Raw genomic sequence first — 14,230 nt, forward strand, 5'->3', positions numbered from 1 at the left:
TTTGCTGATCACAGGAGCCGGTGCTGACTTTGTCATGATTGGAGGAATGTTTGCAGGCCATGACCAGAGTGCTGGAGACATTATAGAAAGGAATGGCAAGAAGGTGAAACTGTTCTATGGAATGAGCTCTGATACAGCCATGAAGAAACATGCAGGAGGGGTTGCTGAATACAGGTATGAATTCCACACAGGAGCAGTTGCAGTGAGCCATCCATCCAGGGACTTTTGGAGCAGAATTGTGTAGAAGGAAAGAGGCCTGTGCTCCTACTCCCACTGGAGAAGCTGTTGCCTACACTTATGACAGCTGACCTGAGGGTGGGATGTCATCCTGAGGGAGACAGGGAGAAAGAGCTGGGGTTGGCTAGCTGAGAGCAGTGATGTTCACTTTTTTTGCAGCTGATGTGGCGTGCTGTCACTGCAGCACCAGCTGTGTGGTTTGGGAAGTCATCAGGCACTCTTCTGACTTAATGCTCCTTCAGGATGTGTATGAACTAAATGCTGGAACATGACGTACCAGGCTGCAGTTTCTGTCCCTCTGCTTGTCCACATTGGGTGTTTTGTTGGTGTAGGGCTTCCCAGCTAACCCACATGCTCCCTTCTGCTTGTTGAAAGTGGGTGCTGGTGAGCTGTTGAAGCTCCGCTGGGGTTTCCCCAGTATGGAGATGAGGGCCCAGGACCTCCAAAGCACTCAGTCACCGGCAGCAGCTCTGAGACTCCCTTCTGCATTTGTTAGGCAGTCTTCTTAGGCAGCAGAAGCCTGCTGGACAGTTTTCCCACCTCTCTTTTGGTAACAGAGCACCAGAGTAGCCTCAAATAATGCAGAAGCTTAGTTTTTGAGCTAAATCCTCAGGGGAGAGGAAAGGAAGACAGATTTTGCAAAGGAATCTGTTCATTGCTATTTTACTCCCAAAATTGCTGAGAATTTTGACTTTTGAGAAAAGCAGATGACATCAGAAAACCTCTGTGTCTTTTCTCTTAAGAGTGGCAGTCTCAGTCAACCCTTGGACAACATGGTTCTTATATATTTTGTTAGAGAATGACTCCTGTCTTACAGTAAACACTGGTTTATTGAGGGGTCCCTTTTGACTCTTTGCTGGAATAGATTCAGGCTCTGGTCCCATCTGGTAAACTGCTGTTTGCAAGAGTCTCAGACACAGTGACCTTACCTGCAGTTCCAGCCAGACACTCTGGATTAATGGGTTTTGTTGGCCTCATCTGCTACAATCACTCCAGCACAGAGGTTTTTCCCGACATGTCCGGCTGCTACCATGGGTAAGAGCTGCAGCTCTGTGAAGGTGACAGCACAGAATGTAAAGCAGGACAGGATCCACTAAACAAAATGGAATTCATGCTTTGACACAGAGACAAGTGAGTAGATAGCAATCCCAGATATCATGCTAGATATCTTTGATCCCACCTCCTGTTCTCCACCCCAGCATCGACTCCTGTGGTGGTTTTTGTCTGGACCATAAAATTGTGCACTCGTTCACACAGCACTTAGCAGAGTGCAAAGTGGTAAAGGCCTCCTTCAGAGCGATTGTAACCATCTCCTTTGGCCTAAGTCATGGTGTCACAGAATCATTTGGGTTGGTAGGGACCTTTAAGGTTCATCTAGTCCAGCCTCCCTATAATGAACAGGGGCATCTTCAACTAGATCAGGTTGCTCAAGAGCCCTGTCCAGCTTGGCCTTGAGTGTTTTCAGGCATGAGGCATCCACCAGGTCTCTGGGCAATCTGTTCAGTGTTTTTGCTTTCAAATGCAACTGGTTATTTACAGAAAAAAGAGCTACACAAGATGCCATCTGCATCTGAGATGAGCTGAAATGATGCACCAGAAAGATGTGCTTGCATATCTCTGAGCTTTTATTCACTTTGGGTTCATATGCCACTTCCCAAAAGCAGCGTGTAGTCTGGGGGCTCTTTTTTCTTTTTTTGTCCCCCAGCAAGTCTGCTTGCCATCAAAGGGTCTGAGTGGACAGCACTAGTAAGTGTCTCATAATGTAAAAGTGGCAGCTGCCAATTGCATGGTGGTGCTGGCAACCTTTCACGTGAATGATCATTTCCTGTCCTGTGCTTGAGTGAGCTGGAGTGTGGGAAAGGCCTGATGCTGCTCAGGCATGTAGTAATGGAAGCTTCCCTGTAGAGATCACAGAGCAGCCCAGGCATGCTGCATGGATCTCAGTGCAGCACAGTCATTAGGGCTTGGCCTGCACAGAGCTGATGAAAGTTGCAGGAAGAGTTTGAAAAAACTGGCTGTACGAGCGGGATGAAGGACTAAGGCAGCTCTCAAATTCTGTTCCATCTAGCTACGTATGTGTGATCTGAGAACAAAATTTATTGCCAGCAGGAGAATTAATTGACACTGGTCTTTCTTAAAAATAAGATAAAGTGCAAGTATCCCATCTTGTAGGAGCAAAGGATGTACAGAAAGGTACTGTATTTGGCTCAGTCTAGACAGACCTTTTGAAATCATTATAGGCAATACTATGCAAATTTGGCTTGATCCATAGCTGTGTTTTAATTTGCATCCTTGGTTTGAGAATTCTCTGGGGACCAGGCTGTGAAACTTTCTCAGCAGCAAGGGAGCAGGAGCACGATCTGAACTTTTTAGTCCCTGTTGAGGTACTGCATTTCTGTGCCACTAATAGGTGGCATAGAATGAGTCTCCCAGTCTACTGCCAGATACAATAGCTCCAAACACTAAATCTGTGAACCTTGGCTCTTAACTAGGAAAGTGCTGATACTCATCTTCACTCTACAGCTATGACACATAGCTGGCTACCTGTACCAGCCTTGGGCTCTTCCTTGGCCTATCCCAGCATGAGTGTCACTGTGGTTTAAAAATAGCAGCTACTAAATCCAGCATTATACATGTGCTGTGCATTGAAGGGGGATTTGAAACAGCACAAGGTTTTCTTTGAATTGTTTTTATAGTAAAAGTTACAGGACGTTTAATCACTTCCTAGTTTAGCTGACAGCAAGCTTGAACCAAAAGGGTTCTTAGTCAGCATTTTAAATCCTGGATACCCCAAACTTGACCTAAACAGGTCAAGTCAGTGGGGCTCCTTTATATGCATTTAAAAAGGCCAGCTGTAAGTCTGTATTGGTGACCTAAATAAGCTGGTTTGTCTTTACAAGAGCCTGTGCACTCACAGTGTGTTATTCAAGCAGTAGGGAACTCAGTGTGCTCATTCCCCTGCAGAATCAGACTGCTTGTCACTTAACTTCATCTTCTCAAAATTACACGTGTTGTCTGGAGAAACTGAGCCTGCAGCAGTTACATTAAAACTGACAGATAAGTTGAGATGGCTGTACCGGGGAATAAAGTCATGAGAGTAATTGTTTTTGTAATGAATATGTCAAGCTGATCCCATTTAATCTGTGTACTCACTTTCATTACTCTTATGTCATTTATATATTGGCTTATTTTTACACTTCACCTCCTTTCATGAGGAATATGGATCAGAGATGGGGATTTCTGAAAGGCAATTTTTGTATTTCTTTTGTGAGAGAAGAGAAATAAGGCAAGCAGGGACTGAGGCTACATGCAGTATTGTTCAGTTCAAGCTAATTTGGTTTTGTTAACCCTTTTGAAATTTCACAGGTTTTGTGTGAACACTGCAGTTCTATTGTGGCCACTCAGCAATTCACAGCTGCTACTAAGCTGGGTTTGGGCACTTTATATTAACTGCAGAGTGAAATTTTTGCCACAGAGACAGAATAGCACTGAATGCTGGCTGCTGCTTAGTATCTTTTGTATCCCAAATGATAGCCTGGAAGACCTACCCCCAGTTCCTCCATTTCTTAAACGCCCCACTCAAAAGACTGCTTCATGCCATGGCGGCCTGACCCCTTTGTTCTGACCCACATTTTGCTGGGCTCACAGACCGTCAGCACATGTGCTTCACCCCATGCAGCCTGCCAGGATTCCCACCCACCGCATACATCCCTCCATGCAGCAGCCTCCAGCTGGCCAGGAGGGGCACTACAGACCGGGCCCTGTGCAAAAAGTCTGAAGCAAATCGTTCTCCCTTTTATTCAGTGGCTGGGAAGTGTCAGAGTTACTGCTGAGAGCATCTGAGCACACCTTTCCCAGCCGCTGGGAGCCTCAATTGCTCTGTCATCACCTTTCTTTCTGAGATGGGGTTACTTTTGGGTCATAACTCCAGGAGAGATGTCAGAGCTGCAAAACCCTCAGCAGCTCCTGCTGACTTGCTTATGCAGCTCTCTGCCAAGTGTGCCAGCTTTTGTGACAGCCCGTGTAATCCATTGTCATGGTTTATCCCAGCAGGCAGCTAAACACCACACAGGCGCTTCGCTTCCACTCGCCAGTGGGATGGGAGAGAGAATTGGAAAAAAAACAGCAAAAGTCATGGGTCGAGATAAAGAGTTTAGTAGGACAGAAAGGGAAGGGGAAATAATAACAACAGCAGTAATAATACACAAAACAAGTTATACAGAATTCTTCACCATTCGCCAACCAATGCCCAGCCAGTTCCTGAGCAGTAGCCCCAGCCAGCTTTCCCCTCTAGTTTATATAGTGAGCATGTTGCCATATGGTATGGAGTGTCCCTTTGGCCAGTTTGGGTCAGCTGTCCTGGCTGTGTCCCATCCCAACTTCTTGTGCCCCCAGCCTACTTGCTGGTGGGGTTGTGTGAGAAAGAGGAAAGTCCTTGACTTGCAGTAAGCACAGCTTGACAATAACTAAAACACTGGTGTGTTGTCAACACTGAGGGCTGTCCACAGGACAGTCTCTTTACAGCCGTCCCTGTTCTGGCATGAGGCACACAGGGACTACAGTCCCTTTGGGAGTGCACACCTTTGGCATGGGTCACCTCCTTTCAAGGGTGCCTCTAGCTGCACATCTCCTCAGGTGTGTCCAGGTGTGTCTCCTCTCCCAGTGGCTGCTGCTGTTTCATAAATACACTTGAGGAGAGGTGTCATGTGCTCCTCTGACTCACTGAAAGTTTGGTGGCTCACACCATTTTTGGAGCCAGGTGGAGCCATCTCTGGCATGATGCAGGTCATGGCCTTCTCCCACACAGGTCACACTGGCCCCTCGTGTCACCTGAACCCTACCCAGCACAGCACCCGTGTGGCTGCTGGTGGAAGTCAGCTGGGTGCTCATCACATTGGGCACTCATGAATGTACTAACAGGGTGTTTGGACACAAATAATTTGGGCTTGCATGCATGAACTGATTGGATGCTTATGCAAAAAATTATTGGCCATTCATGCATTAATTAATTGGTTACTCATGCATAAATTTATTCAGTGCTCATGCATGAACTAATTTGGCACTCACACAGGAACACAGCAAGCCCAGCAATTTATGGCCTGTACGTCACTCCTCGGCAAGGCACACAGTGGGGAACTCTTAGAACGTTAATCCAATATGAACTCTTTCATATTGGACATCTTCACAGTCTTAAAGTACATAAGTTAAAATCTCCATTTTTCCTCCCTTTGGACCAGCCACTAGGGATTAATACTGTAGCAGTACACTTACTAAATGTCTCTCCTCCATCTTGAGCACTGTGTTAAAGAGATTAACATTTGCTTATATACCCATATGGACACAGAGCCCACTCCTGGGCCAGACTACAGCAGTTAATAGTGCACCAGTGTGTGCATACATGTAGAAAAATTCCACCCACGCTTTCCTGGGACCCAGATGACTCCTCAGCTCGGTCTAAGCAGTGTTATCTCTTACAAACCCCTTTCCTCTGGGGACAGACTGTTTGGGTTAATGTTAGTGCAGCTTGAGTATATATTCATCAGAAACTGCCTCCTCTTATCCTTGTGGACAAGGCTGTGGAGCTAATCTCACACCTCTCTTCTAGCTTGTTTTCCCCAGTACAGTATCTGCAGGTTACTTCTTGATCAACAGGACATCCCACCAGCTCATCAGCTGACACTTTGAGGAGCAGTAACAAATGTTTAGTTGTCAAAGCTTTGGGGCTGTGTCATTAGGTGTTCACCACTTTTGTAGATCTTGGTCTCCAAAGCCTAAAGTGGCAACCTGCAAGCTTCAGCTTCCTAATACCACTGTAGCCACTGCAGGGATATCTCCCAGGGGCAGTGGCTGTAACCATCCCCCATTTCTGTAATTTTTCACTGCAAAAAGGACCACCTTTTTGAACACCACAAGTGTTCATGCTTGTAGGAGCAACGTGCAGCTTATGACCCACAGGATGCTCAAGCATGAACTAAGAGAATTTAGATTTGAACTGATGGTGCATTCATGCATCAGGTCATTGACCTCTCATGCATGAACTGAATGGGTGGTCATGCACGAATGCAGTAAACCCTGCACTCTTTGCCCAGAACAGCATGCAGAGCTCTTCAGGTGGCAGGATGTGAAAGAATTTGCACTAGTTTCCACAAATCCCAGATATGCACTGTCTCTCACAATCTCTCAGGAAGCTCCCTCGAGCCTGAGCTCAATCTCCTAACTTTGACTGGAAAAGGTGGGCATGGCCAAAAGCCAGGAACAGTAGCATGAGTGTCATTTCATGGGTCCAGCCTTTTCCTGCTCACACTGGAGCTTAAAATAAAAGCCTGGGAACTCCGAGCAGCGCAGGCCACACAACACTCCCCTAAGCCCTGTGCAGTCTATGAGATGCCAGTGGCACATCCATCTTCCATTGGCCACTCACTGCAGTGTTTGTTTAAGAGTTTCAAGAAAGAGTCGATTACGCATCAGATGTAGGGAGATTAATCATGGCTCCTTACTCACATGGCATATCAACACTTCGCCTTCATTGTCTCCCTAGGGCTGTGACCTCACATTTAAACTAACAGGATGAAATATAGCCAGGCTCACACTGAGGTATCTCCACACAGCAGCTGTTGCTGTTGTTAATGATTCACAAATGGAGCCTACAAACAGGCATGCCCTTTCTTGTACTATCCCCTGGAAACTTTTTAAGGAAGAAGCAACTAAAGCCACATTTAGAATGATAGATTGCTGCCATGATTTCTGCCTCCATTTTGTTGGGCAGAAGGAAAGCATCTCCTCTCCATGTTTGTCTTACACCCTCCCTTCCCAAGGCTTGCCTTTCCAGAGGAGCCAGTGTGCCAGGCAGAACAAGCTTACTCTAAAGTGCAGTGAGATCAGCTGCTGATTAAGGGTCTCCTCTATAGGAGGGATTGCTGAACACAAGGCTGGAGAAAGCTGGAGGAGGAGTGCAAATTATTTGCCTGGATTCTTCCCTTGTGTAACTCTTCTTTTTGGGAACAGTGCAGTCTGTGCTGGCATCACGAGCACTTGACAGTATTCACAGCACTGCTATTTTTCTGGCCTTTTTGCCTGGCACTGAATTGTGCTAGATCACCTTTTAGCTTCAAGGGACAGCTGTGCAGCAGGTTTCTGTGACAGGTTTCCCACTCTCTCTCTCTGAGCTCTGGAGAATCGCACTGGTAGGAGACAGCCAGAGCACTTCCATCTGTGTCTGATCAGTGACGCGGGACGGAGCTCAGGGGCTGTGAAGCCTCTGTGGGGCTGTGCTGGGTTGTCCCTGCAGAGAACCAGCTCCAACATTTCTCTGTTTGAGTCTGGCCAGTCTAAAGTCTGTTCCTTACACTTTAAAGCTTGCAGCTCTCACAGTCAAATTTACCTTTCAGTAAAGCTGGAAGTTCCACTTGCTTGTAGGCAGATGGTAGAGGGGAGGAAGGGGCAGATCTGTAAATAAACTCATGGGATATTGGACCATCTACAAGATCTGTCTGCTTCTGCTTCTCAGTGTTGGTGGTGAGTGGAACTGAGGCGTTTCAGTGCTTGAGAGCACCAAGCAGCCAAGCAGCAAGCAGTAAAGCTGGGGGCACGTTTGTAAACTGCAGCCTGCAGAGTTAAGCTCCACATTGCTCCATTAAACATACTCATGTTTTGCATCCAGATGTGAATGCAGTGACTGATCTCTTCTCCAGGGCTTCGGAGGGCAAGACTGTGGAGGTACCATACAAAGGGGATGTGGAACACACCATCCTGGACATCCTTGGGGGGCTGCGCTCCACCTGCACCTACGTGGGAGCTGCCAAACTCAAGGAACTGAGCAAGAGAACGACGTTTATCCGGGTCACCCAGCAGCACAACGAGGTCTTCTCCTAGCCTAGGCCTCGGGCGCTGGAGTGAGGGGTGGGGGAAAAGAGTAGGAAGGCTTGCTCTTTTCCTTTGCTTTCTCCTCCATGTTGTGTTAGTGGCAAACTTCCCTCTCTCTCTCAGAATGGCAATATCATAGCCCTTGGCTATGGCTGGGATTTGGAAGGGGAAGGTCATGCTATTAACACAGTGCCATTGATTCAAAATGCAATAGCCTCATCTTTTATTGTTGTGCCTATTTTATTTTTTAATCAACATTTCTTCACCTGGTTTTTTCCCTCTCTGATAAATAGCTGCTGAAACCTCAGTTAACAAGGAATTGGCTTGTACAGACATGGCTGTTAACGCCTGCACACATTCACACATTCCCTTTTTAAGACTGACCTGTCAGCTACCACCACTTTCTGGCAGTGCACCTTTCAGAAATTGCAGGCTGGGAGAGAAAAAGACGCAAGGAATTGCAAGGAGAAACAAAAAATCAAATTCTCTTAATCTTTTTTCTGGGTAAAGAATGGATGTTATGGCACAGCTGCCAGCCAGCAAAATGTCAGAGGTGGATGGTAGATGAGGCCTGGCTGCTGGTGATGTGTGATGCTAAAAAATGCCTGATCTCTGTCACCTTCAGTTCACAGGGCTGATGTTGCTGTTCTTACTTAAACCTTCCTATTCAATGGACTTGCCCTTTCAGAGAAGCTGACACTGAATGTAGCAAAATTGTGCTGGCCCCCCTGCCCTCATCTGAGGAGATCATTCAGGTGAATGCTTTTCAGAGCTTGCCTGCTTTATCATGAGTGCAGTTATTGAATTACCTGGGTTCCTGCTTTTACCTGCTCTCTGGGAACAGGTTGTTAAGACATTGAAACTCAGCAACTGTAACCCTGACAAGGGGGAATGATTCTTGCAGTTCTCCGTGTTCCTTTGCCTGCTCACATCCATGTAGCAAAAGATGTAAAAAGCTGTGCAGTGCATTGTCTGTGGCCAGGTGGAGGAGGCCAGAGGGATCAAATTGCCTTCTGGTTATGTGGTACCACTGCTTTGCAGTCCTTGACATCACGTAAAGCAAGAGAGAGCTTTTGGCAGAACAGCCTCATTGATTGCAAGACACTGTTAGGCAATGGAGTTAAATCATTTGCTCTAAAGGTAATGAATGCTTGAGACTCTGGGTGACACTTCAGTAAAGTGTCATGGCATGATAATTAATTGATAAATCACAATGAAAATTTCTTTGGAAATACGTGTATTTGGAAATGCACGTTGCATCCCCGTGAATACCACACAGTAGCTCGATACGATAAATGATGTGAAAGTGAGCACCAATGAATTAATGATGTTTGGCCACTTACTTTAAACTGCTGCTGAGATCATAATGTGGCTGCTGTTACTTCAGTACTTCAGAGTCTCACTTTCCCCTCTTGTAGACATCTGTGGAAAGAGGCAGGCTTCCTTTGAAAAGCAAAAATGTGATCTGTAGGAAAAGGAATAGCAAAGAGAAACTCTAGCATTAAACTCATACGCTGGACTGCTCAAAAAGCCAATCACAAGACTGGTACAATTGACCATGCTGAGAAGCAAATCCAGGCCACAAGCTGATCCCTGGTGATTTTTGAGTGTGTTGTGCACATTAGAAAAAGCACAGCACATCTTCTAAATTGCCTGGTATTTTAAATGTCTTCCATTTAACATGTAGGATGTACTTCTTAATTGTGGGATGATCCCTTCCTCTGCTTTGGAAGTGGATGAGGGCCTTGATGTGAGCACAGGTTATGCTTCTGCTGGCTGCAAGGACCATTTATCCTGCCCACATAGCCTAAGGGAATGTGAATGCAGAAGAGAAGCAGGCCCTGTGAATCCAGGCCCTGATCTCTGTTCCCTCCAGCCTGGAAGCACCATGTTAAGAGAATGCCAGGCTTCTTTGCTACAGAAAGGCGCCATGGGCCACCCACTGCTCTCAGCTGCCCAGCGCAGGGGCACTGTGACCTCTCTGCATCAGTACAGCTGTGGGACAGCACTGGTCCTCTATTTATGTGATATAAGGGGGAAGTAAATGGACACCTCTGTCAGGAGTGGGGTTAGACCACCACGGCCCAGACCTGACTACAGGTGTGTCTCCACACTGGTGCCTTCACACGTGGGAAATGCAGCGCTCTGCTGGTCTCATGCCCACTCTCACTAGCGCTTTTCTACTTTTTTTAGCTACATTTCTAAGTGGAATTTAAGAGATACATATGCATATAAAAATATATTTATATTTGTAAACATTTTTTTAAAAGGTCGTGCACACACCAAACTGAGCAGCTTCATGATGGCCTCAGAGTTTCTTTTCCAAAGGGCAGGTGCTGGGGGCAAGGGGAGGCTGCCTCTCCACAAGAGTGGCAAATGCGGTCATTCTTACACTTGCTTTCCTTCCCCTCCTGCACGTACCTCTGATCAGTGACTAATAGGAGAGGGGCAGGCCATTCTTAAGCCTTCCCCCAAAATCATCAGGCTGTGAATGACATTGATGCCATGAATGGTGACTGATAAAGTTTTGATGTTTGGTTTTCTGAATAGCAGGTCCTGCTATTGCTTTGACAAGCAGCCTGTTTTCTTTCATTTTCTCCTCTTCAAAAATGAGGAGGAGGGAAAAATGAGATGCAGAAGGGCTGAACTGGTGGAATGTCTGCATCTTGCCCAGTTATATGTGAAATTTGTTCATGAATAACCCTCAGCTATGTCAGTGCTTACCATTGACAACTGAATACGTGCTGTGCTGAGACAGGCTGGAAAATACACAAAAAAAAAAAAAAAAAAAAAAAAAAAAAAGCCACTTGAGCCCCCCTTTAACACCTATTCCTGTGCTGCAGTTGTTGCCCTGATCTTCACTCAGCTCCAGTCAAGTACCCTGCTCAAGCCTGCTGCCGCTCCCATAAGGAACTGAGGCAGAGGGAGCCCGGAACACACTTTTTCTGGCAGGATGGTCCAAGTCTAGACCACAACCACTGACAAATGCCATGTGCCATTTGTGGATCTACCTCACCTGCACATCTAACTGGGTTCTTCGTTACTTGTTGTCTTTCTGTGGGAAATGAAATTTGTAAGTGCATAATAATGCTTAATGTTGAGTGATTCTGCATAACCAGGTCTTCCTTAACCCTACACCCCAACCCCATCCTGTCCAGAGGAATGCTGTGGGTGTGACAGCCTGTACTGTAGGCCAGGGCCATGCCTGCTTCCCCTAGCCAGGCAATTGTTGAGCTCCCAAGTGGAGTTTGAAGTTCCCACTGGCTCCTCAGGGGTGCAGTTTAACATACCAAAGACCTACAAGTGGGGATGCAGAAAAGGGTTACACCATTAAGCAATCTCTGCTGAGCAAGTCTGCCTGTGGCTTCTTGAAACATAAGGACACCTCTAGCACCCCTGGCACTCCCAGTCGTGCTCTGGGGTTGCCTTTGTGGCATCAAATTCTGCAGGGTGGGCTCCTGCCCACAGGGCCTGGTTACCGGAACTCTCCTTGGCGGGGAAGGGCTCGGCACAGGAGCGGCTTTGCTCACTCCTGTGGTGGCTGCCAGGAGTGCACCGTGCACGTGGACACCTCCTTGTAGGTGTGAGTAGTTGTTAAGGGGATGGACCTTGAGCCAGCATCCTGACAGATGCAAAACATGCCATGCAGGTCTCCATTCTCTGGGAGAAACATATTCCCATCTGCTCACTGGAACAGCCAGTCCCCATTGGCTATGGGGCAGGGGCTTCGGCTGTGCTTTGCTGCAGCTTTTTTCTCCCTTAGGGCATGGTGGGGTTGAATGTGGAATGGGGACACCCTGTAAATACTGAGGGTTGTAAGCAGGATCAGAAGAAGCCTCTGTTTGCCTTTGGGGGAGCTTTTCCCATATAAAATGTGCCTGTCTCTTCTTTCACCTAGTCAATAGCAGGGGTAGGAAGGATGAGGATAAGGAAGAAATGTGGCAGCTATTAGCCAAGCCCCACTGTGTTGGGACAGGTGCTTTCAGTCAAGGACATGATGAGAATCTGAAGCTTTTCTGAACCAAGCACTCCCTACTTTGTATCTATTGAACTCCACTCTCATGGTGGACTTGTTGCTGCAGCTTTCTGCCACTGTATGTACAGTGTCTATCCATCACCATCTCACATCCTCCACTAGGGGATGGTGCTCTTTAGTTGCTAATACTAGTTTTACACCAAAAATTCATTTTTGGAGCCAGGAGGGCTTTTGCAACCAGTGCCAGGTTTGGCTTTGTGTAGAAGAGAAGGGGGAAAAAAAGCCAAGGCCCAAGAACAGCAGTTTGCCCTCTGCAGCAACCAGGGCCAGCAGGTGGGAGAGGGCCAGCCCTTCCCTGCGGGCTGGGAGCTGCCAGGGGCAGCGGGGTTGAAGCGTGTCTTGAGTAGATGCTGGCACATGTCTGCACTCAGGACAAACCACCCCCTGCAGCCTTAGCTTCATTTGGGGTCACCCAGGTGCTTAAGCAAGCCCTCCCCAACATTTATTTGACACAGTGTTTGCTGGCTAAAGTTTTCATCCATAAATCAGCAGTTTGGAGTCCAGAACTCCCTGGCGTTCCCTGTGATAACTGTGAAGCGCTTGTGTGTCATTGGCCAAAAAGCTGATGGGCTTTCAGTGTTTTGCTGCCCTGCTCGGCCTGCTGAGATGGTGATGAGAGTGTTGCCCCCCTTCCCTCTGCTGTGGTATCCCCGCGTGCGCCGCCCAATCATCCCAACTGCTCCCAAGTTTTTGTTATGCAATAAAGAGCTTCACCCTGATGGGCTGCAGAGCATTTTATGGCCATGGGTGGGAGGGTATGGGCACCTTCTGGCATCATTGGAAAAATTGCTCTCAAATGCATTGGCAGGGCAGGGCTGGGGGAGGACGGGGCAGGGAATTAAATTGGGCAAATTATGTCCCCAGGAAAGCTCTCTCCCCTTCAGTCATAAAAGACAAAACACGCGTTTGCAATTGGCACTGTTATTTTATTAGTACGAGTATACTGAAACAATAAACTTGTACTGGTATACAGACAATTTCTTTAAAACAATTTTGTTCAAATTTTGAATCAAACATTGTTTTATTATAATAATGAAATAATTTCTACCTAGAAAACCTGCAAGCACCATCAAAGAAAGGGACCATAAAATTCAATAAACAGACGCGAGTGTATCCTACAAATAGACACACCACCATTAGAAAATAGAATATGAATTCTTCCATTTTTTTTAATATTTGTTTTAAAAAAGCTAGTGCAAGTACAATATTTTACACTGGAATTACAGAGAGTATGCACGCATATGGAAAAAAGTTCTCCTGTCACAATAAAAGCTCTTAACTATGTCTGTATGCACTTAAAATCTTCTCCTCTTTTCAATAAGGTGCAAAACGTTATTCCCTCCCTATTTTCTCCTTTGTACTGGCCATGTCAGCTCAATTTCTCCCCAACACAAAGATGCGATATCCCTTTTACTGGGCCTACACTAGGAACTACACTGGAAGTGTGATTTGCAACAACCCTCAATAGTAATAGTAATATCAGACAATTTAAAAAAAAATTACTTTAAAAACTACTGATGTCGAATGGCTGGACCTGACCCCGGCTCGGCCAAGCGCCACTGCCAGCTGCTGCCGGGAGCGGTGACATAGCTAGTACAAAATGGATTTCAGTAGCTCACCCAAACTGAAAAAGGTTGGGAAATTCCCCCGCCCCCACTTTTGAACACTGTGAAAAGAACAGTGTTCAACAAGTTAATATATTATTTAAAAAAAAAAAAAAAAAAAAAAAAAAGGAGCAAATACATAAATTAGTGAGTTTCAACATTAGCTGACTGTCGTGAAGAGTTGCATCTATGCCTTACCAGATTAGTAACTTCGCGAAGCGCCCGGCCTGATGGCCCGGCTGAAGACACAGACCAAGCCACCTGCAGCCACTCCCGGCCCGTTTTTGCCCTCAGCTGCTCAGATCCAAACCCGATGGACTGGAACAAGAATTCTACAGAGCTTGTTCAACGGGAGAGTACCTGGGTCCTGGACTTTTAAAGGAAATGCCAGGGTAAAATCCCCTCACCAGCGGCGTAAAGGGGCAGACCTGCACTACCTGTGGAGCCAGTGGTCCCACCCTGGCTCCACCCTGGCTAAGGATCTGGGCCC

General features: G+C 46.7%; 1 protein-coding gene across 1 annotated transcript in view; it reads left to right on the forward strand.

Moving 5' to 3' along the window:
- Window positions 1-12,855, forward strand: part of GMPR (guanosine monophosphate reductase) — a 41,666-nt gene extending 28,811 nt beyond the window's left edge. Inside the window, exons 8-9 of the mRNA XM_066324504.1 lie at window positions 15-174; window positions 7,929-12,855. Of these exons, the coding sequence (XP_066180601.1) occupies window positions 15-174; window positions 7,929-8,109 (341 nt within the window). The 3' untranslated portion in view covers window positions 8,110-12,855. The remainder of the gene's footprint in view (window positions 1-14; window positions 175-7,928) is intronic.
- The last annotated feature ends 1,375 nt before the right edge of the window (window positions 12,856-14,230 follow it).

This window comes from Sylvia atricapilla, chromosome 1 (genome assembly GCF_009819655.1).
Source record: "Sylvia atricapilla isolate bSylAtr1 chromosome 1, bSylAtr1.pri, whole genome shotgun sequence".
Lineage (NCBI taxonomy): Eukaryota > Metazoa > Chordata > Aves > Passeriformes > Sylviidae > Sylvia > Sylvia atricapilla.